General features: G+C 44.7%; 1 protein-coding gene across 8 annotated transcripts in view; it reads right to left on the bottom strand.

Annotated features, from left to right (window-relative positions):
• NEO1 (neogenin 1) overlaps positions 1 to 23,895 on the bottom strand; it is a 178,653-nt gene that overhangs the window by 68,266 nt on the left and 86,492 nt on the right. For all 8 annotated transcript variants that reach the window (XM_066559131.1, XM_066559132.1, XM_066559136.1 and 5 more), the window contains exon 6: positions 325 to 479. In XM_066559131.1, coding sequence (XP_066415228.1) covers positions 325 to 479 — 155 coding nt within the window. The remainder of the gene's footprint in view (positions 1 to 324; positions 480 to 23,895) is intronic.

The raw sequence follows: 23,895 nt of genomic DNA, 5'->3' as shown, positions 1-23,895 counted from the left end.
ACCCAACATCAACAGGACAAAAGCAGGTTCTAGAGAAGAACCCAATCTCCATGATTATGGAGAACTGGCAGGCCAAAAACATGCCTGGGATGTGAGGTTATAGCATCTCCCATTGTCATAACCATGTAATGAGGCTGATGCTGGAAAATCAAACAGCTCAAAGCACGTTCCTAGCAGTCCCATCCCATTTGTGATTTGTACACAGACCCCAGCCAGCGATACCCAACATCAACAGGGCAAAAGCAGGTTCTAGAGAAGAACCCAATCTCCATGAGTATGGAGAACTGCCAGGCCAAACACATGCAAGGTGGGCAGTGCACTCACCACGATTTTGAAGTAGTCACTGGGGATCACCACGTCCCCGTTCTTGACCCACTTGACGGTCGGCGTTGGCTTCCCGGTCACCTCGCACTCAAACACGATGTCCATGGACTCGTGGGCGTAGATGTTGGCAGGGCGCTTCAGGAACGTGGGGGCAACTTCAGGGGGGAAGGAACAAAGACAAGGAGATGGTGTTAGAGAGAGAAAGAGACCTGACAGTCCCACACACAGCCAGCTTGACACCAAGAGATGGGCTGGGCACTTGGGCATGAGCGGCAGCAAAGGCAGCAGGAATGTGCAGCTCAGCTTTGACAGACACCCACACAAGCTGGGAGCTCTTCCAGAACCACTTTTGGGCCAGTCTGCTCCATGGAAGGTGTCACTGCCCACAGCAGAGGGCTGGGAATGACAGGATCTCCAAGGTCCCCTCCAACCCAAACCATCCTGGCATCCTGTGGGTTCTGGAGGTTGGGGTTGAAGGTATTTGAGATGGCAGTTCATGTTTGGACTCAGGTGTTTATTATTTCTTATCAGTGAAACAGCCTCACAGCTATGAGTTTTGCAGCCTTCCATTAGCAAGGGATAAAATGGCCAACAATCTCTTGTTAGGACTAAACTATCCAATTAAGAACTGACACCTAGATTATTTTCCCTTTTAACCCAATAACTGATTGCTCAAAGCCTGCAATGTGGACTTTTCTGTCCAATTACAAAATACCACCTAAAACCACGGAGAAGAAGGTAAAGAAGAATAACTTGCCCCTGCCTTTAAACTTCTATCTTGCTTCATATTTATTTCTATATTCTAAAACCCCAAACTCTAAGTTTTCCACCCTGTGAGATTACACACTTCTAACCAACTACACACCCAGAATCCCAGTGCTATCAATCAATTTTTAAAGTCTTCTCCACAGCCTCAGGTCAAATGCAGTGCTCTCTTGAGGGTCTGTGCCTTAAAGCACAGAAAGTTTAAAGTTCTCAGCATCCAGGGTTCCAACAGGATCTAGCCAATTGGGAATGACCCCTTGAGACCACATGAAAGAAGAAATGGAACTGAGGTGTATAAACTGCAAAGTTAAACCTCAGGGAGTTCAAGTCAGTAGGAAAAAAAGGCTACAATTATATTAAAAAAGTACTTTTAAAAATGAATGGACACAAAACTGAGATGAAACTTTCCCAGGGCACCACAGCCTCATGTTCCTGTGAAGGAGCTGAGGTTATCAAACACAGAGTGCCGTACTGAGCCCAGGAGTTTCTCCTCTGGCCTCTGGAAGCCAAGGAAAGCTCAAGGATGTCCATGAGCAGCCAGGTGCCCCTGCACCACAGTGATGACATTTCATGGATGTACAGAAGGGGAGCTGTGTATTTATAACACAGCAGAGCAGAAGCTGAACATTAATTCTATGAAGAGCAGAAGTTCTTCACTTACAACATGCACCAAAGGTGTTACTCTGGGTCTTGGCTGCCTTCTATATGTCCTTAAGTCCCCAGAGTGAGATGAATTCCACCAAACACATTTAAAATCACACAAACTCTGAGACACAGATTTTTTGAGAACACCAGCCCCAAGTGCTTGGTGCACAGACACAGTTTCTTCCACAGGAGCCTCCATCTGCATCCAGGGCCTCTGCACTCCTCTGGCTCAGCAGCACCAAGCCCTGGAGGCACTCACTCCTGGAATATCCTCTTCAGAGAACACCCACCTGTTGATTTGTGTTTATTATGTTCCCAGCACAGGGCAATTCTCTTACTTGTGTTGGCAGCTCGGATTGCTGGAGTTCCAGGAAAGCCCAAAGCAGCCTTTTGCCCTTTAATATTTAGCAAAGAAAGTCAATATGGAAGGGCCACGGGGTTTAGACAAACAATTTACACATTTGGCCTCTCAATGGGGTTTATTTGGTGCTGTGGATAAGGACTCCTAGGTCATGTTTTACTCCTTCCTCTGAAATGATCCCAAAGGTTTGTAGGTGGATTTAATACTTTTAAATTAAAACAGTTGGAGGTGAGCAGCTCCCCCAACCCCCCTCATGTTTTGGATTATAAATGAATAAAGAGAACATTAATAAATGGAAATACTTTAGAGTAAGGAGGTGGTTTACCTCTCAGGCAAGGGTGCAAAGCTACACAAAGTGTACATTCACTGCTCTAACTCTCACACAGGAGCAAAAAGCTGGATGGGGCTGAGCCCTGCTGCCTGTGCATTCAGACACCCCTTTCCTACCAACTTCCCAGAAATTTACCAAACACACCATAAATTCCACCTTAAAAAGGTTCAGATATTTCTGTGCTTACTCTCTGATGGCTGCTACCACCACACACAACATTGACATTTGAAAACTCTCTTCTGAATTTATTTGCCACCAAATTGCTGTAATTTATTCTCTATGAAAATTATTTTTATTCCTCCCTGGTATTTATCCTCAGCACTGTTATTTATTACAAGCTGTGCTACTGCTCCCTCCCTTCCCCTACCCAGCCTTATTTTGGGTGCCTCAAGCAGTCACATTTGCTCTGCTGTGACAATTCCTCCCAACCCTCTGGATGTGCTCCAGCCTGAATCCATCTCCAGAGCCTGTGGAGTTTCAATCATTTACATGGAATTTTCTCTTGAGTTTCTGTGGTTGAAATGACCCCCAAGGTATTAGAAAGTCTTTTTCCCAGCCCTGTGACAGAAGAAGAAGTCAAGATTTGTAGTTCTGCTTCTCAGGGTTGTTTATTTTCTCTTATCTGTTCCATTCTTTCTCTGACCTGCTGAGATCTGTCCAGCAGGTTGGGTTGTGGCACAGTCCCTGCCCTTGGGGTGGTGTTAACTTTTTATACTAAGAACTACCTGTACTTTATTTACAATGATTTTCCAATCCCTATCACCTATGTTAGACACTCTGTCTTTACTCTCAACCAACCCAAAAGTGTCACCATGACAGCAGAAGATGGAGGACAAGAAGAAGGAGAAGAAGGACAGGACATGCCCAGATTCCTCCATCTTGCCTCTTGGACCCCCATTCTAAAACCCCAAAATTCTACTTTTTCACCCTGTGACAAATTCACCATCATTCTACTCCAACTCTTGTGGCTTGTAAATCTCACACAAAGTTGGGAATGGTTTCCATGGGCTAAAATCCAAGGCACAGGTGGTTTTGACTCTGTGCCAAGGTCTCTGAGCCCCCTGCCAGGGTCTGGAATCACCCAGGGCAGCCAGAGCAATGTCCTGGGTCCTGACAGAATTTCAGCTGTGTCTCAGCAGTGCCTTGAAAAATGGCACAAATACCATGGCAGCACTGCAGCGAATCCCTCACCCAGGGCATCACTCTGCCTCTGCCCTTCCCACATGCATCATCCCCTGCCAGCCTGGGCCAACCATTGCCTGCTCATGGTTAGCTTTTTTAACTCATGCCTCATTTTGTTCACCCTGCTGATCAATTCTGATGTTCTCACTCCCCTTCCATCTCAGGCTCTACTCACACGCACGATCGATTCCTGCACTGCTTGCAGAGTTGACAAAAGGGAATACAAGAATTGCAAAAGTTGTTTTTCCATGAATGTACAAATGCTTCCATTTCCAAAACATTCATTACAGGTGAGCTTGAATTCCTTAGCCACATATTAATCTTGTCAGAGGAACACAGAGACACAAGCCAGTATCAGTGACTGCCAAAAGCACTGATGTGCCAAAAACTTATGTGAAAAACTCCGCATGGAATCCCAGCCTGGTTTGGGGTGGACAGCTCCTTGAAGATCATTTCATCCCACCCCTGCCATGAACAGGGACACCTTTCATTGTCCCAGGCTGCTCCAAGCCCTGTCCAGCCTGGCCTTGGGCACTGCCAGGGATGCAGGGGCAGCCCCAGCTGCTGTGGGCACCCTGTGCCAGGGCCTGCCCACCCTGCCAGGGAAGAACTGAATGCCCAAACTGTACCACAGCAAAGTTCTCACTCTGTGTTCTCCACTAATGTTTAACTCTTCATTACTGTTGTAATGAAGACATTTGGAAAGAACTCAAATATCTTTGGCAACTGATATTGCTCCAGTTTGGGACATCATCCAGAAAGAGGCATTAATTTTGAATTGTAAGAGGCAGGATTTTCTTGACACAGAAGGGGAAGTTGAAGTAGAGACTCTCCTACCTACTCTCAACTACTTTTGATTTAGGAGATTAAGAATTTGAAACACCCTGTGTTTTCAAAGTGACTTTGCTTTTCTGGCTCATGGAGCAAATGCCAAGCTGTTCACAAAGGGATAATAACATGAGGAGTGCTCACTTTATCAATTACTTCCCAGTTAATGAATTAATAAATGCTTTTCAAACACACTCTTCTGGTTTAACCATGTCAGTGTTTAGCATTAACACAAGGCAAGTACAGATGTTTGTGGTAGAGAAGTTCAATTGATAACCAGTGAGCAAAGGAGCCAATTACCACAGAAAACCAGATTTGTAAGGGAAGATGCTGTGCTCTGTTGCCAAACACACAATTCAACTTCAAAGACAACTTGGCAGTTCAGCCCCCTCTTCGTGTCAGCACAGAACAACTCCTGAAAAGGCAAAATGCTTGAACAGAATTTCACACCCCCCAGGGAGCCCTGCCACCCTTCTGGGGATGGAAGAAAATATTTTGATCACAACAATGATCAAAAGATTAAGAAAAAACACCCAATCCAAACTACATCAGCAGTTGATTCAAACTTCTAAGCTACATCCCAATAAAGGTGAAATATTTTAAAAATAAGATGCTTTTTAAGCCAATAGCTCTAAAGGATGGGAAGAGCTGAGGAACTGCAGACATGCAGCAGGAATTGCACCCAAGGTGATGAGGAAACAGGAATGGATGCTGGACATGGATGCCATTCCACAAGTACAGGTGATCAGAAGGAAATGGAAATGAACTCCAGTGGCCTGCAGCTGTGCTGTACAGGAGGAGCACAGCAATGGTCTCCTCTGGACACACAGGCTGTAAAGATCACTTTAAAAGACCTGTTCTCTTTCTAAAAAGCATTAATAAATCAGCTGCTGGTCTATTGTATTTGCTGGGAACTGCCCCAACGAAGGCAGGAATGATGCATCTGACTCCATGTTCTCAGAAGGCTCATTTATGACTTTATTATACTATATTATATTAAAGAATTCTATACTACACTAAAGAATACACAAAGGATACTTACAGAAGGCTAAAAGGATAATAATGAAAACTCCTGACTCTTTCCAGAGTCCTGTCACAGCTTGGCCCTGGTTGGCCCAAGAGTGAGAACAACTCCCAGCAGAATGCAGTGAAACAATCACCTGTGGGTGAGCAATCTCCAAACACATTCCACATGAGCACAGCACAGGAGCAGCACATGAGATCAGAATTGTTTTCCTTTTCCCTGAGGCTTCTCAGCTTCCCAGGAGAAGAATCCTGGGTGAAGGGATTTTTCCAGAGAATGTCAATGCCACACTGGCCCAAGCACAGCAGCCAACAAAGCCAAAATAAAGAAATAAAGAATGGGACCAACCAGTGGCTCCAAACACTCCCAAGTCACAGAATCCATGACTGGTTTGGGTTGGAAGGGACCTCAAAGGCCACCCAGTGCCATCTCTGCCATGGGCAGGGACACTTCCACTGGACCATGGTGCTCCAAGCCCCATCCAACCCAGCTCTGGATGGCAGGGACAGGAACATTTCCAGCCAGGACTATTCCTGAAGCGGTGCTGCAACTCCAGTAACAGCCTGAGGCTGAATTTCAAACTGGAAATGTCCAGGACAACACTGAAGCACCATTCCTGCTTCCTCAGGCACCTCCAGGTGCCCTCAATCCCTAGAAATGAGGAGTGTGTGTTCTGAGGTCAGCCAGGGAAACCCCAGCTCCTGCCCTCCTCCCACGCTTTGTCCATGGAGAGCATCTCCAGGCACTCCTTACAAATCATCTGCTCATTCCAGAAGCTTCCCCCCAGCCCAAAGAGCACAAACACAAACTTAGCAGTGGCCACATTTTCCCAGTGTATCTCAAACCCTCCTGGCTCCAGCACTCCTGGCCACTTCCATTTATAACCCATTTCCCAGGGATGCTGGGGGCACAATCCCCAGCTTGTATTTCAGTTACAAATCTGGATTACCAGCAGTATTTAAAATTTTACCATAAAGCCCATTTCATATCAGCCTGTAATGGTCCACAGGGATTTTATTTCCTCCTCCAGGGATAACAACCTATTCCATTAGGATATGCTCCAAATCCTATTAGAATCATTATAAAGTTAAATGCAATTTTCACAACTGCAATTTAGTTTCTAAGAAGGATCAAACTGCAACATGACCATTACCCAGTTAATCCATCCCTTCTGTCCCTCCCCCAAAACACAGAAAAAATGTTTGAATTGATGTTTAAAAGCAGAGTTTTTTGATTATCATCTTCTAATTCCATGAGTTAGTTGTATACAAATTAGTTGATTTTCTTCAAATGTATCCTGAAAACAAAAAAGGATTTTACACTTTAAATGAAAATGGGGAGTCATTCTTCCTTAAAAAACAGCAGAAGTATATGGATAATACTTGGGAAAAAAAGAGATTTAAACACCAAAACTACGTTGTAGGCAAGACAAATTCTTCCCAATCCCTGAGCATGACTGTGATGTCCTTAAAACACACTTAATATGCAGCTACAAAATTTGCAAAGCAAACACAAGCTGAGAAAAAGGGTTCCTCTAGAGAAATACAGAAAAGTGTCAAATTAATGTACAAAAATCAGCATACCAAGACACAAAAAGGTTATAAAAATGTAAACTACTACTGCAATTTTTTTGCAGCAAAGCCAGAGTTGCAGTTGATGAACAGTTTTGGTGGCAGTGACAATCTCCAATGTACTAAATGGGGTTTTTTTTAATATATATTTTAGAAAATGAAAGCCAATGGCCCTAGGGAGAAGTGGTGCCTGTGGCATCCTGACTGGTGGGAATCTTTCCCTCTTCTTGCACAGCCAAAGCACAGGGGGACCTGGTTTGCCTGCTGCAATGACCTTGTTAAACCTCTGCTCAGCAGCTGGAATTACCCCAAATGAGCATTTGGTGGCCATGGGTTGTTCCTGTGGACTGTTCAGAGTTTACAGTTCCCTTGGAAATGCCAAACCCCAGCTCCATGGAGAGAGCTGCTTCCAGTGCTGGCAGAAGGGCAGGGCTGAATTAAAGCAGCTATTTTACATTTACAGTGAAAAGCTTTCATTCAGAAACTGCTAAATATGATCCATGCTTCAGAGACCAGCCCCTAAATAAACATTCCAGAGGCAGAAACTAAAATCCAATATTCAATGCTAGGACAACAACCAAGAAACCAGGTAAGCATGAATAGTACAGAACAAATATAAAGTATAATTATACTGATCAATTAGAGAGCAAAAAAACTCAAGCTGTAATTCAACATATGTGGGGGTTTTTTTAGGCAGAAATAATATATTGTAGATTTATGGAGTAGGAAGTAATAGCACTAAAGTTCACAGCAAAAGGCCTGAGAAACAAGGATTTTCTCACAAACTGGACATGAGTGCCAGTATCAGAGGGGGATGAAGAGCTGCCCACGGGGAGGCTGGCAGCAGCTCCTTCCACCCAGCACACCCCAACCCCCCCACATCTGAGGGAAAACATGAACTCTGATTTACAAGAGAGCAATGAAAATGATCAATGACCCAGAAAATTAGCTCCAAAAGAAAAATTGAAGAGCTGGAATCAGTTATTTGAGCAAAGGCAGGATTATGCAGCCATGGAACTGGACACCTCAAATAGGAGCTTAACAAAGAAATGCTCTGTGCTGCAGAAAGGAAATGAGTGTGTATATAGATATATTTTTGTATATCTCTGTACCATTCCTGTGCAGGAGGAATGACACAGGACTAACATCTCCATCCCTGGCCTGGCCTGGGATAACACTCCAAACAATCAGCTGCTCACTCTTGCATGGAGGGGTGGAAATGGGATTCCCTCCCCGCACGAGCTGCAGTAAAATCCAGCAGTCCCTGAACACAGCCTCGTGTGCAGCAGCCCCATCCCCAGCAAGGCTCCTGTGCAAGCTGTGGGCTCCAGCCTGGCACAGACATTTGGATTGCAGGCAGGCAGAGCTCTGGACATGGATCCACAGCTGGAATTGCCTGGGAAGCTCTCTGGCTGCACAGACATGCAGTGAGTCTGCAGCATCCTGTAGTGAGCAGGATTTTTCTGTCTGGCTTTTTCACTTTCTGACATCCAGGACCAGCAGATTTAGACAGTCCCATGATGATTTTTCTGCTCAGGTTCCTATTCCTTTCCTAACAATTCCTACTATTTCATTTGGTTTTTAAGATCCTGTGCTTTCCAAAAACCTGCATCTTCCAATTTCAATATTTCAGGGCCATGCCAAGCCCCAGGTCAAAGACCATGGCTGTGTTACAGGAACTGGCAGAGCTGCATTTCCCTGTGCAATCCATCGAACTCCAGTGTCATTTCACCACCTGGATGTTCCTTACATCACAAGGTGTTCCCAAAACTCTTCACCAGCACCATCTGTTTTCACAACCCCAATGAACTCAGGACACCCCAAATCCCCTTTTCCACACTGAGCAGTGCAGACTCAGCTCCACAGATCAAAACAACACCCTCTAATTTCCTATTAAACAATGAATTCATTCCCTTTTCCTGCAGGAGGGAATTCACTCTGACTCACAGCACCAGTGTTTGAGGCTCTTAGTGAGTGACACTGGCAGAAAGGCTCTGGGGAAGGAAGGGCAACAACATCCTGCAAAAGGTTCTCCAAAAGGTTCACAAAAGGTTTTGTGTGGCTTTTTCCACACAAAATACACATGGGTGGATTCAATCAGCTACCAACACTGTATTTTAATTTTTTGTCATTTTAACAGCTCCAGATATCAAATTAACTCACCCACATTTTCCCAAATCTCCCCTGAAAGGCTTCTAAAACCCTCATGTCACACTGACCAAATCTCCTTAGTCTGATTTTTTTCAGTCTGCTGATTTAGGTGCTAGGTTACACAGCACTCTTGGGAACTCAGGATTTCACACTTCAGCTCCTCAAGAAATGTGGAGTGAAGACCATCTGGTCCCAATGATTCCTCACTGTTCACTTCAGGGGTTTGCTCTGAAATAGATTTTACTAACACTGCAAGTTCAGGTACAGCCTCTCTATTTGAAAAGATAAAATACAGTTTAAGACAAAAGTCTCCAATCTTGCAGAGAACACAGACAGCAGGAATTCACTTTTCTGCTTCAGGCCATCTTCTCACCCCTTTCTCCTCACACTCCATCATGTGCTGACCCTGTGCTGTCCCTGGCAGATGTCCCAGCTCTGACAGGCTTGGAAAAAACTATCACAAGATTTGTCTGTTATTAGCAAATGACTGAAAGTTTTCTATTCATTTACTTGCAAATAAACGGGAGAATAATAATTCCTTTCCCTTGTCCTTAGGAGCTCTCTGGGGAGGTTTGGAGCTGGGTTTTTTTCCTCTTTCCAGGGTAACTTTTCACTGGTGTTGGATGCTCACTGTGAACACAAACACCACGTGCCCAGTATTTGTTTAACCTCTTGGGCTTTGCTTTGTGTTTTTAGTAACCTCCCTCAAACTACTTTATCCTTAGTTAACTTTATCCCACAGATCCCCCTCTACAAAACTAAGTGCTGGTGGTGGTGATGGATGTCACCACCCAGGAATGGCCATCAGTTTACAGCCCTAATGCCCTGATAAATTCTGGGTTTGAGCCTGGACTCTCCATGTTTTCCATGACAAGGCCATTACCTTTGCTGTGGGGTTGGGAGGTTTGGTGTTTGGACCCTCAGTGCCACCATGGTGCTGAGCTCCATCAGAACAGGGCAGTGAGGGAAGCTGGGGCTGGAGAACCTCTGTGCCCTTTGTGATGCCTTGGGAAGGCTGACCTAAAACAGGGACTGGGCAGAGCTAAAGAATAAAACAAGGATTTATTAGAAGGCCTCAACAGAGCCACCTTGGGCAGCACAAGAGCCCAGCCAGGGCTGCATCCAAGATGAACCAAAATGGTCACAAAAATGGACCACAAGTCATGGGGTCTCTCACTTTTGTAAGTTCTGCTCCATTTGCATATTGGAGTTAATTGTCAATTACAGCTCCAGCCTATGCAGTCCCATCCTTCTTGTTTCCTCTCTTTGGTCCATGTTGTTTGTGCCTTTGGGCCTGAGATTTGGATCCTTTGTCCTTGGTGCCCAGCTGGAGCAGGAATTGTTTTGTCTCCCTGCTCTGTGCACAGAGCTCACCATCCCATAATATGAAGCCCAGCCCCACCCACTAAAGCAGCACAGAATGTGAAAAATAGAAAAGCTAAACCTGAGGCATCAATACAAACACACCCAAACCCCTCCTTTGCCTGTATGGCCATGGAAGGGCTGCTCCTGGGGGACAAGCACAGCTGGGCCCCACAGAGGAGCAGCAGAAGGAATTCCTGTGTGCCAGGATGGTGGACACCAGGTGGGTGCTGCTCTGACCCACAGCACCCCATGGATCACGGCTGCAGGATGGAATCCCCACCCACTCTGAGCCCAGGGGAAGATGTGCCACAGCTCCCCCAGCTATTCCCTGCAGGGATGGAACACTGACCTTTGTCCAAGACCACTGAAAAGCTGCTTCCATTACACTTCTCAGTGGCATTCAGCAACAGGAATTGCTAAATATGATCAGGAAGCAATGGGCATAAAAATGAAATCACAAGTTCCACCTGACTGTGAGGAAGAGCTGCTTTCCAGGAGGGTGTGGAGTCTCCCATGTTTGGGGGATCCCAAACCCACCTGGATGACCCTGAATGGACTGCATGGTCTCCAGAGGTCCCTTCCAATCCCAACTGCTCTGTGAGTCTGCCTCAAGAGGATTTGGCCCCAGCAGTGAGTGTCTGTCCTGCACCAACATCAAACAGATTAACCAACACCTGGCTCAACTAAATAACAAAAGCAGGTCTGTGTCACTCTAAAAACAGGGGGAGAAAAACACAAAAGGACTACAAAACCACAAATCAAACAATAAACATGCCAAATAAAAAACACACTACTACAGCTCTGTTTTGCCCACAACAGGGGAACACACAAGTGAAAACTCAAACCACCTGTACACTGAAGTTGTACCAATTTACAGATTCCTGTTTCTTTTTATGGGAGAGATTTGGCCTCAAAACCTTTTGCACTTGTCACCTCCCCTCCAGTGCTCCCAGTAAGACTCCTCCATGTCCAAAGACACCAAAGCTTTATTTCCTTCTTGTTCAGACTGAGCCCACCCTCTGTGGGAGGACATCTCCCAAAACCTGCACAGGGGAGGCATGGGCTGGGATTAACCTGCTGCTCTAGGGGTGAACTCCCCAGTGAAGGAGAAACTCAGACAAAGAACAGATGACAGAAGAGATTTCTAGATGGAAATGAGTTCACCAGATGACATGGAAAAGCTTATCCACTGTAATGAACTAGAGCAGAGCTCACTCCATGCTTATCCGAGGGTATTACTGATTATCATTCGGAGTGAGCCTTCCACGCAACTTCTCGGGTGATTTTTAGAAGTAAAAACCTTAATCTGGCCATCAATAATGTAAAACTGTTACATTCATTATTTCTCTGTTTTACTAAGCTCTCCTTCCTCAGCCCTTCTAGGAGAAATCTCTCCTGTTTGACCCTGAATCTACTCCAAGTACCATGGAAACATCTGAATAACAAGAACGCTCATCAAAATTTCAACTTCTTACAGCACTGCCAAAGGCAATGAAATTTTTATTGAATTCCAGAGCCCTCATTTTCCACACAAAGCTGAGCTGGGGAAGAGGCCTCAGACAGCCCTGAGCACAACAAGGCCCAGAGCCTTTGGGGCCTTGTTTCCCATTTCCAGCTATTTCCAGGCAAAACCCTCAATCCCAGTTGCCAGCACGCTGCCTCTGGTGTCTGTTTAGATCCCTCCTGCCCCCTCCACACAAATCCCCAGCAGGAATCCTCCATCCACCCTGGCACTGCTTGGTGGGAGGATGTGCAGCACTGCTGCCATCACTGGGAACATTACAGTGTTCCTTCAGGATTTAGGGATGTTTATTCTGGATATAAAGGGTGGATATAGGGCTGAGTCCTCCCTCCACCCAGAATGACACCCAACACCTCAGCAAGAAGTGCTTTATAACTGGAATGTGGAATATGGCACATTTCCCACTTGTATTTTCTTCCTTGGGTCTTTCAAAAACTCAAATCTTAAAAGTTTACAATTATTCCAATAATTTTGATACGTGAAGATTAAAAAACAACAACAATAATAATAATAACAACAAAGTGGCTCTCCCTGGATGTGACAGCACCCTGGATCCCCAGGTGCCTTCCCCAGCCCTGCCCCTCTGATGGCACTGGGTGGACATTTATGGAGCAAATCCCATATTTGAGAGGTGACTGTGGCCCCTCAGCCCCTTCTCCAGGGCAGTCACAGCTCTGAAGGGACAGATTATGGGATGCATATTCTGAAAAATCAATGCTGAAGTGTCTCACACTGGGCACTAAAACAGCTGGATACATTTCCTCTTAATTTTTCTGTGTCCCAGTCAATTTTTTAAATGGATTCAATGCCACTTCATTTCAGCAGAGAGCAAAAATACATTCATTAGTGGTTATGAATGATTTAGGTGCCATGGAGCTGAATACCAAAACAGGAATAAATATGGATTTGAACCGAGCAGTATAAATAAATCATGGGACTATCCCCTGAATAAGGAAAAATAGCAAATATTGAATATTTTCTCAATAAAGTAGCACTGTGAAGTTTGTGCAGTGCACAAGGCAGTGAGATCCTGGGGAGAAACAGCAGGAGAACACGTATTTAAGAATTTCCTAACTCCATCCCACAAGAAGGGGAAAGAGGACGTGACAAATTAAAGGCAGCAAGCCTTGACATCCCATATCTTTGAATATTTCCCAGTGCAGCCCTCCCAGTGAGGGGGTTCATTTGTGTGTTACAGACTGAGGAGCTCCAAAGGCCAGCAAGGACACACATTTTAAGATTATTTCAAATATGAAGCTGTTTGTTCACTGAATACAGATTGCCTCTGATCATTTGGGGAAAAGACAAACTAGGGCTGGGAACAGTAAAAATAATTTATGGGATCAACTAAGCCCCTCTCATGTTCACCAATAGCTGCTGCTGGATCCAGGCACATCCTGGCACTACAAAAAATAGCTTTTTTCAGATCAAGTTCAAAAGAAAATACAGAGTTACTGCTTTTCCATGTTTTTTGTCTTGTAATGACACAAATTCTTCAGGCTGGCTTTCCACATCAATTCTGATTCCTTTCCAGCTCAGTGAATGCAGGCCCATCTTCACATCAAAGTCCCTTCTAATTTACAAATCCCAAAAATAACCTTAATTACAACTCACTTCAATAACAGCTTGTGTGTAAGGAGCCAGCAAACAAGACTCTGCAGCCTGAAAAGAAACAACTCCAAGGGCTCAATAAAGGCCCAGATAAACATGACTGGCATAGTGGGGGAGTAAGGGGGGACTGGCTCAGCCTTTCCCATGAAAGCTTGGAGAAGAAAAACTAAATAAATTTAACAGATTGGCACAAAATAAAGAAAAAAGGTGCTGTTCTTCTCAGAGGCATGGCATGAGGGGGATACAAGATGTTGACATGGAGTGAGAGAGGAAAATGGAATAATAGAAATCTATGGGGGATTGATAAATAATGGAGAAACCACAGAGGAAACCCCAATCTGCCTGGAGAACAGGACATGACCCAGGGGAAATAAGAACTGTTCTGACCCTTTCCTTAAATCCCCTCAGCCATCTGCCTCTGGACACTGGCACAAGATGGAATCCTGCAGCAATCCCTGCCTGGGGCCAGAGCTGTCACCATCCAACAGGAGCTCCTGGGGGGCTCTACCAAAAGAGATTCTCATTTCCCTTTGACTTTTTTTTATCTTCAGATATGTAAAAACATTTTCTTGTTTGGGGTGGGTTTATCCTTTGCTCTAAGCCATAAAAACTCCTTCTAACTAACACACCCTTTGCCTCCTTGGTTAGCCAGTGAGACTGGCTCAGCAATTCTTTACTTCTATATCAAAACTTGCTTCCATCTCTATTCCTCCTTTATATTCTACATTCAAAAATCTTTCTGCTAAACAGATATATCTGTGAGACTTTCTTATATCTGTCAAACTTTCATCCTTCCCAACACAAATGGATTCTAACCACTGAGGTACAGAAAGATACAAAATAAACTTGGAGCAATCTGTGTAAACTGTGCCATTCACTGCACAAAAATATTCTAATTGATCATTCAGCTTTCCACAATTACTGAAGGTGGAATCTGAGGCTGTTTCTTGTCACACAGGTACAAATTTGCCTTTACATTCTCTTATGTTGAAACCTGGCCCAGCACACGAGGCCAGTGAGAGCAACAGGAACTCAGGAAAGCACAGACCCCAGTAATGTTTTTTTCTTAAATAAAATCCAGTAATTTGGGTAAAGGTAAAGAAATTGAAACAGGTATTATGGATCAGGTGCACACCTCAAATCCAAGGAAGTTTTTCATATTTAAAGTTTGTGATATTCTAGAAAAGAATTTTTCCCTCAAAGAGAGACTGCAGAGCATTCACACACTTTAACCACAAACTAGTAACAGTGAATAGATTAGGAAGTTCTAAGAGTCTTCAGATTTCACATTAGTAAATTAAAGTGACCACTTTAACAGGAGCCTCCTTATAAAAACACTGGTCAATAATTCTAAAATACTATCTTAGAAAAGTATTTTTGGCAAGGTGGTACAACAATGGATCCCTACAAGTGAAAGATGTTTTTCCAAATGACATTTTACCCATCTGAGCTGTTCCAGGCAAACCAAAGAATCCTTTAGGTTGGAAACAACCCCCAAGATTGAGTCCCGCCATCACCCCAGCACTGTCAGATCCATCACTAACCACAGCCCCAAGTGCCACATCCACGATTCAAATATCCCCTTTAATCCCTAAGATTTTCCTGCACTTCAAAGAATTTTCTCTTTTCCTTGGAAAACAACAATTACAATTCCATGTGAAACTAAAGAAGCCAAGTTCCAGTTTTCCAACAGAACCAGCTTAACATTTGGACCCACAATCCTTTCCCCAAGTCCTCCAAGTCCTGAAGGAACATTACTGTGGTTGATGTGATGATGCAGAGCTCTGCTAACAGCACCAGCAGCCCATGGAAACCTTTTGGAGGCTCCATAAAAGCTTTTTCCATGTGCTCCAGCACTTGTTTACACCCAGGGGAATTTTCCATGAGTTCCCAGGTTCATTGTGGAAACCCTCACTTCTCCTGTGTGTCTGCCTGGACCAGCCCAGCTGCACTCTGAGCAGCAGGGAGATCAGCAGCTCTGCAATCACCCCTCTAAGGGTTAATCACACTAAGCAGGGAGATCAGCAGCTCTGCAATCACTGCTCTAATGGTTAATCACACTAATGATCGTTTAAGCAAATTAGCAGAGCAAGAAGCATGCACTGTGCAGATGAGTGTGTGACTGGGAGCAAAAGCACAGCCAGTGCCAAGGACAGAGCCAAAGCTGCTCCAGCCCAGAAATCTGAGCTTGTGGAACTGAGCCTCCTCCCCAGCCCCACAAAGCCTCCAGTGGTTCTTTCCTTCCCATGCAAATTCCCAGAGAGCAAAGCAAAGTTTCAGCCAATTACTTAAAGCACAATGATTTGAGTCTTATGGTTTCTTCTGAAGCCAAGAGAACATACCAGGATGGTGGTAATGAACTCTTATTTTTCTGGAAGCACCTTCCTAAAATACAGTTTCTTCTCTATGTGGCATCTTAGGATGTGCTACAGGAAACAGGCAAAATATAAACACTATAAATCAGAGCTACGTTAGTGCTGACATTGTCAGTAAACAAAGTTATTAATTATACATGTACTGAGAAAGCTGAAAAAAATTATTTGCCCAAAGGGAAAAGGAAAGGCAAAATTATATTTTAAAGATTCTCCAAAGCATGGCACACAGCTTATAGTAAATCATTAGAATTTAGTGAAATGTTTGTTCTGCAGCCCTGACTCAGCTCTGAGCTGTGAGCTGCTATAAACTCACCTCAAAAGAGACTTTCAGTACAGCAGAGTGACATATTTGAAGTCCTACTTCAGCTTCTTTGGTTCCTCCCTGTGCACAAAGCCTGCCTGAGCTCCCTGGCCAGCAGCAGCTCCATCCCTGCCAGAGCCATGGGCTGGTGGGGAAGGGACCAGTTCCAAGCCCTCAGAGCCCTGCCCAGCCTGGCCTTGGGCACTGCCAGGGATGCAGGGGCAGCCCCAGCTCCCCTGGGCACCCTGTGCCAGGGCCACAATTCCTCACTCACCCAGTGGCACACACACCAAATCCATGGCTCTCCAGAGGATGGGATCACCAGGGCAGGCTGTGATGCTTTGCACAAGCCCAGGCAGATGTTCTGTTGCTCTTTTCTTGCTCACCTCATTTCCCTTTGTGCCTTCCTGCAGTTTCCAGCAGGAGCTGCTCCATGACCCTGCTGGGCACTGAGGTGGCACTGACTGCCCTGTGCCTCCCAGGGTCCTTCATTAACATTATTCCATCAGGATAAACAAATATTAATTTGAGGTTGGAGCTCCAAAACGCTACAGAGCTCCCTGAGTTACAGAACACAAAGCAGAATTATTTCCAATGCTGCCAAAATTGTTGCACCTCCTTCAAGTCCCATTCCACTCTGCCACCTTGCTATGGAACAAATGCATTGTCCTGCTCCTTGGGCTCACTGTCCAGCTCCTGACAGACAAACAGCACTTTTATGGGAAGCTTTGGCAACTTGCAGGCAATGCCAAGAGAAATCCTGAGTAATCCTACATTCTGTGCATTAACCTGTCAGTAATGGGGGGGTTCCAGGGGGCCTTTCAAGTGTTGTAACTCAGGAGGAGCACAAACCCCCTTTTATTCAAATTGTGTTCACAGGACCAAGTGCTTTACTGAAGGCAAAAGCATCTGATGTGAGAGACACACAGCCTGGGGAGTGGCACTGCCAGAGCATGGGGTGCTTTGAGGTACCACAGTACAGCAATTTACATCCTCACCTGCAAAGGGCTTTGTTCCATGTTATACTGGGACTACACTTAAGCTCCTAAGGATGTGAAAATAGAGATCACAGATCCAACTTCTGAGTCAGCACTTGAACACAAACAAGACCAGCAGAGCTGTCAGAATTTGGCACTGGTTAGAAAAATATTCAATATAAAAATAATGTTCTGCCCTTCATTAACCATTAACCAGCCCACTTTGAACCTGGTTTCCTTCTGTGAGCATCTTAGATCCTGTTCCCATTTCCCTCCAGTCCTGCCCCCAGCCCCTCTGTGCAGAGGGCACCTTGAGGAGCACAAAACACCTTTATTAGGCAGCTCACACCTGCCCCCAAGGCTTCCCATCTCCTCCAGAACTCTGCCAGTGTTGAAGCTCCCCTGGCATCATAACCAAACCCTGTTTACTCCAGGAACCCAAACTCAGCCGTGGTTTTCCTCTAATTCATTCTCCTCACGAAGACAAACTAATTAACTGCAAGACTATGTAGGGAATCAGCCACCACAGATAAGAGCCCTCCTCCTTCCCACAAATTACTGGATTGTTTCATCTCTGCAACTTTGGGAGAAACTTCCCTGCCAAGGACTAGAGCTTGGATAATGAGACATCCAGTAATGGCAATAATCTGGCTCCCATTAGAGAAATCAATTATCTGCTGGATGAGAGTCAGCTTAACCATCATAAAAATTTAACTTGAAAGAAAGTATATGTTCACTTTATGGTATGGACTCCCTCTCAAGACTGATTGATGTGTGGTGTTCCTCAGCATTTCAACTTTAACATCACCCTCAGTTTTCATCACGAAATTTGGTGGTGTGAAAACAGTGCAAAAGTTTCTGCTGAAATGGAAAAAAAAATTTAAATCCCATAAATTCAAAAATTAAACTTGGAGCTTGGTTCACCCAATTAAAATGGAAGGATGACCCTGATGAACAGAGAAAAGTACTCACCATTTAGGGCACAACTCCTATAAAAAGAGTCTCACTTGGAGGCAAAAGGCATTTTAATGAGCTGCTTAGTTCACACATTCACATTTCTTGGAAGTCTCTGGCATGTGCAACTTAAAAATTACTACTGAATCTTTCAGCTTTTAGTTTGCAATTGAAATTCTGTCATCTCCTTTTGATGGGGAGTAAAAGCAGTATTAAACCCCTATAGCTTATCTCTAGTACATACATTTACTGTGTCCTTGAATCCTTGAAAGCATCCAAGAGCACTTGGGACCATGAGCCAGCTGGGCTTACCTTTCCTACAGCACTGTATGAAAAACACACTGCAAAAAGAGTAAATCCTGGGCTGGGCAAAGCCTGTTCCAAACTAAAAACCACATTTTTATTTTAGAGACCAAAAGGAAAAAAAACCCCATCCCTAAATATAAACCCTGGGCAAAACCCTACATTTTGTAACTGCCTGTCTAGGCCAAAGGCAAAGCCTCAGCTTTCTGTTTTAAAAGCCATTTTGGGGGAAAAGGATTTCTGTCCCTAAAGCAGCAGCTGGTTCCAATCCCTGTTAATATGATCCTCATTTATTAGAAACTCTGCCTGAAAGAGAAAGCTGCCTTTACAATTCCCTCAGTTCAATATCAGTTTCGACATTGTAGATATTTAAGACACTGCTGCTTAATTTAGTAACATTTTCATTATCCCCAAGGATTCCTCAAGAACATTTACAAGGAAAACCATTTGTGTGAATTCTAAGGGTTACTGATCATTTGGTTTTGTCTTTCTTAATGGGTTTTTTATAAATATATATATATATATATATATCTCACAAAGAGGTTTTTTTTTTTAATTCCACATGTATCTCATCTCCCTGGCATGTGCAGTTCTGGATGTTACCTCCCAAATCCCCACACCATTCCACCATGAACACCCATCCCAAAGGATCTCATCCATGTCCTCATTCACTCCTGCCCATCTGGGGGCCGTTCTGTAACTTTTTCAGCACCACAAAAATCCATTTGAAAGCTCTGCAGCACCTCTGTAACACAAGACAACTTTTCCAGATATAATCACACTTGGAGCAATCTTTGTAAACTGTGCCATAACTGCACAAAAATCTTCTAATTAATCTTTCACCTTTCCAGAATTACTGAAGGTGGAATCTGGGGCTGTTTCTTCCCACACTGCACAGGTACAAATTTGCCTTTACAAATACAGGGAATTTGCCTTTACAATTACAGAGAATTCCAGATGTTTCATGTACAAGAACCTCACGATTAAATATTATCAGATCTTTGGAAAAGAGACTTTGGAAGAGGAAAAGCCTCCCTTGCAGCAGGATTATCTGGGGGCTGCACACTCCATGGTGCTGGGGATGATCCACATTTACTGCAGTTAATAATGAACCAGAAGAATCATAAAGAGGGGCTGCACATCATCCCTGGGATGATCCTGGGACCATCCCAGCCTCCTCCTGGCCACAGGGACCCACCCACTGACCAAGGCACACCCAGCAGCTGCTCCTGCCCAGCCTGAGCCCAGGAAAGGCTGGAAATCCTCCCCAGCAGCCCTGAGCTGCCAAGTGCCCCCTGCCTGGGGGAGATCATGGCCTGGGAGGGCTCAGATCATGGCCAAGCACAGATCATGGCCTGCAGGGCTCCCCTGAGCTGCTCCTACAACACATTTGACATTTCCCTGCTCTCTGACACCCCCACAGAATGTTAAACATCTGCACTGCTACCAGAGAATGCTCCCTGAAATTCCAGCAAAGCTCACTGGTGACTTTTGGAAATGCTGCTAAAGAAAACAAACGTTGGTGCCCCCATTGAGGACCAAGGCAAGCTCTCTTCCACGTGTCAAGGGCTGGACAAATGTTCCTCCTGCTCTTAGAAAAACATCAAGACAGACCAAGAAACCTGAAAACTTACAACAGTCCAGCTACAGAACAAGATTTGGACACTGAGCAGGAAAAGCAGAGGCAGTTGAGCCCAAGCCTGTGGAACAGAAATCAGGACACAGTGTTGAACACAGGAGTGGGACCTCTGCATGATGCAAAGAACATCTTGGGGAAATTTACCTTTAGTATTAAAAATTACACCTCTGCTGAAGATGGGCTTTTCTGGTGTCCAGGTACAATGTGAACAAGTGATGTAGCCTTAAAATGACACTCCCCTGTCCTTCCTCTCCCATGTCCCTGAAGATCTGTGTATAACTTTTCCACCAGCAAGCCTTGCCTTGAATACAAATGTGAGAGGCAAAAATTCCCAGTTAGCTGAATTCACAAGTGAACTCCCTTCACATTAAACTACACCAAGGAGCAAGAATGAGGACTTTCAGAAAGCCTTTTCAGACCAACAGTGAAGTGCAGTGGTAGAGACCCAAATTCCAGGGAGTTCAGCTCCTCCACCATCCACACCAGACTCCTGGACTCTCTGCCCTTGTTTGCATCACCACAGAAAAAAGGTCTCTAATTACTCATTACATTTTCAGGGCAAGAAATAACTCCTATGAAGCCAAGGTGTTGTTTTCCTTCCAAGAGCTTCTTCAAGCAGCACATTCTGAGACCCCCAAAAAGGACAATATTTTGTCCCCCACGTGAGCCTTTGCCAAGTTCAGGTTCATGCAGCATCTCCTGAATCTCTAATTGAGGAGCAGCCCATTATCAAATACAGACTGAGCTTAATTAGAGAGGGAAATCGATGAAGTTCATCTCGAAGGTATGAGAGAGGTCTGAGCAATTTTCAGTGATGGTTCAAATTTCTTCCCTGGAATTGTTTTCAATAATAATGAAAGCTTAATGCAAAAATAACAGTTAACCAGACATATTACTCTGCTGCTGCAGGATTTAATGTGCTTTGCAAACAGCTACAATTTCTGGGGCAGGATGGCATCAGCTTTTATCAAAGCAGCTGCCCCAGAGAACCCTGGAAAACAAGCCCAGGGTTCTTCACATTCAGGCTCTTCCTTCTGCAGCTGTCCTGGTTCTGTTTTAAAGAAAGTCTTGACTTGCCTCACACATCCTGGCACATTCTCATTTTATTTTAATAACAAGTCATATGTTAATAGATGCATAATCACAACTAGTTTTTTAAGCCAAAATCTCCAATTAAAACTTTAAAATAATTACATGCCATGAGTAATCCGAGTACTAGAGACCCCAGCAAGAGCAAAGGCAGCAGGGAAACCAAGGTGAGGCAATCCTGCCAACCCCCCCAGAACACAGCAATCACTGTTCTTGACACTGCAGGACCAACACTCAAAAATACCCCATTTTCTGCTGGAATGAGGCTTTGCCATTGCTGTGAGCCTTGTCAGCTCTACTGAAAATATTTCCAGCACTTCCTTCTAAAGCACAAAGTGGACAATTCCATCAAAACATTTCTGCATTTGGTTTTTTCCACACAATTTGCTCTGGCAGCATGAACAAGGTCGTGAGCAGCCAGTTGCCACATGCAATCTCTGATTTATCATTACAGATACCCCAAAAGAAGCTTCTTTTTTATTTTTAAATTTAGTTACATTCACACAGTCAGACATTTCATGTATAATACTTAAGATGCACTATCAGACACTGAATGCTGTCCTAGACAACTCAGAAGATGATTTTCTGCTATTCCAAAAACTCACTGAAAGGCAACAACAAGCAACAGCAAAGAGCAACTCTCACTCTTCTCCCACAAACACAGGGACTTATTTATTTTAGAGGCTTCAGACCTGCCATGTCAATTTTACAGGAGAATGAAAATGGATTATTTTTTTTGGTTGATGATTTTTCTGGTTCATTATTAACTGCAGTAAATATTTCAACAGGGAGAGCAAGTCCCCCCAAGCACCAAGGCAGGCCACAGGAAGGCCCTGTGGTGACCTCACTCAGCCCCAGCCCCTGCACAAAGCCCCAGGGTGCTGGGCACAGCCATAAATTTGAAATATTGCCCAGATGAAGGCTGAACTTGTGACCTCCCCAGTATTTAACTGCCACTCTGGCTCTCCCAGGCTGAGCACATGAAATACAGTAATAACTACCTGTTTGCCCAGCTCTGCTGTCATCACTTCCCAACCTTATCTGAGGGAAATGCTCCAGATTCTTTCATGCCTGGGGAGAGCAAAACAAATTTTTCCAGTGCTCTCAATTCATTACAGGTGTTGTAAATAACCTGGTAGCAGCACCCACAGTGAGGGGACAGCACTGCCACCACAGCCAAGAGAGAGGTGACTTTTCAGGCTCCAAATTCTTGCCTCCACCATGGGAAGTGTCCTGCCCTTGCTTGGCCTGGGCTGTGGGGACCTGTTGGATTAAGCCCTTTTCTGACCCAGAGATGGGGCAGCTGAGAGGTGTTTTATAAACTTTTATTCCATTTTCAGTCTCATGAGAAGGGTGGGACAATAGAGATGTCATAATTCACACCACCACAATCAGAAGCCAACTATTTCCTAATTACATTATAAGTGTTTCTGGGCCTATCAGCTTTTGTCACACCATGCTGGAAATGCTTTAGAGCCAATAATCTAAAATGCATCTTTCATCTTTCTATTTCTCCAAAGTATCTGGTTTTACCTGCAAGGCCATCCTTTGAAACTTGTTTCTGGTTCCATTTCTCTCTCAACAATGTCTGTCCTATTCCATGGCATTTCTCAGTCAGCATTTCTTCTCTCAGGGTTTGCATACAGATATGTGAGACTTCTGTCAGGCTGTGAGAATTCTCTCTCTACAAATCCATTTCCCACAGTGCTCCCTGCATTTGCACCCCAGGAAAACTGAGGAGGTCCCTTTGCCCATTCTGTGACGCTCTGGGTACAAAGGTGCCCACGTTTTGTCCATTCAGTGTTTGGCCCTACCCCAGGTGTGGGCAGGGTTATGTCCAGCTTTAGGGGCTGGGATTATGGGACTGTCTCAGCCACAGCTTTCCCTGGGACATTCCCTGTTCTCTCCCACATGGAATCACTTCTCAGATGCACCAGGCAAGGGTTCAGTGTGTGACCAGTGGGTCCATGACATCTCCAGTTTGCAGGTACACAGAATCCCTGAATGGTTTGGGTTAGGAGGCCCCTGACAGGTCACCACATCCACCCCCTGCCATGGCAGGGTCACCTTCCACCAGCCCAGGTTGTGCCAAGCCCCATCCAACCTGGCCTGGAACACTTTCAGGAACAGGGCAGCCAAAATGCCCTTCCAAAGGTAAGGAAATTTCTTGACTCTACCTCCCAGATACACAATGCAAATAAAGAGACTGAGGACAGAAATTTGTGTAGAATTCTTCTGGACTCTTCAGTACCTTTCCAGTCAAGTTAAAGGCCATTTTCCTGCTTCAGTCCTTCTGGGATGTATGTAGGGGAACAAAACCCAATCATTTTTAAACCCAGCATGAGGGCAATAGAAGGCTCCTCTAGCACCTCATATTTATGACACAGGGGTTCAACTGTTCTCAGGTATGTGAAACTGGTATATCCTAAAGTGTCACCAGAAGGATCTGAGGAAGTGCACTGAAGGTACCACTTCTCCCAATTGAAAATGTGCCAGAAGTAACAGAAAACACCCCAGGAACTCCCAAGACTGGTGGGTGTACAATGCCATATAAACTGGAATAAGCTTTCCCCAAGC

Source organism: Molothrus aeneus, chromosome 13, assembly GCF_037042795.1.
Source record: "Molothrus aeneus isolate 106 chromosome 13, BPBGC_Maene_1.0, whole genome shotgun sequence".
NCBI classification, from domain to species: Eukaryota; Metazoa; Chordata; class Aves; order Passeriformes; family Icteridae; genus Molothrus; species Molothrus aeneus.
The sequence above is the reverse complement of the archived record's forward strand: the minus strand, read 5'-3'. Positions and strand labels throughout refer to the sequence as shown.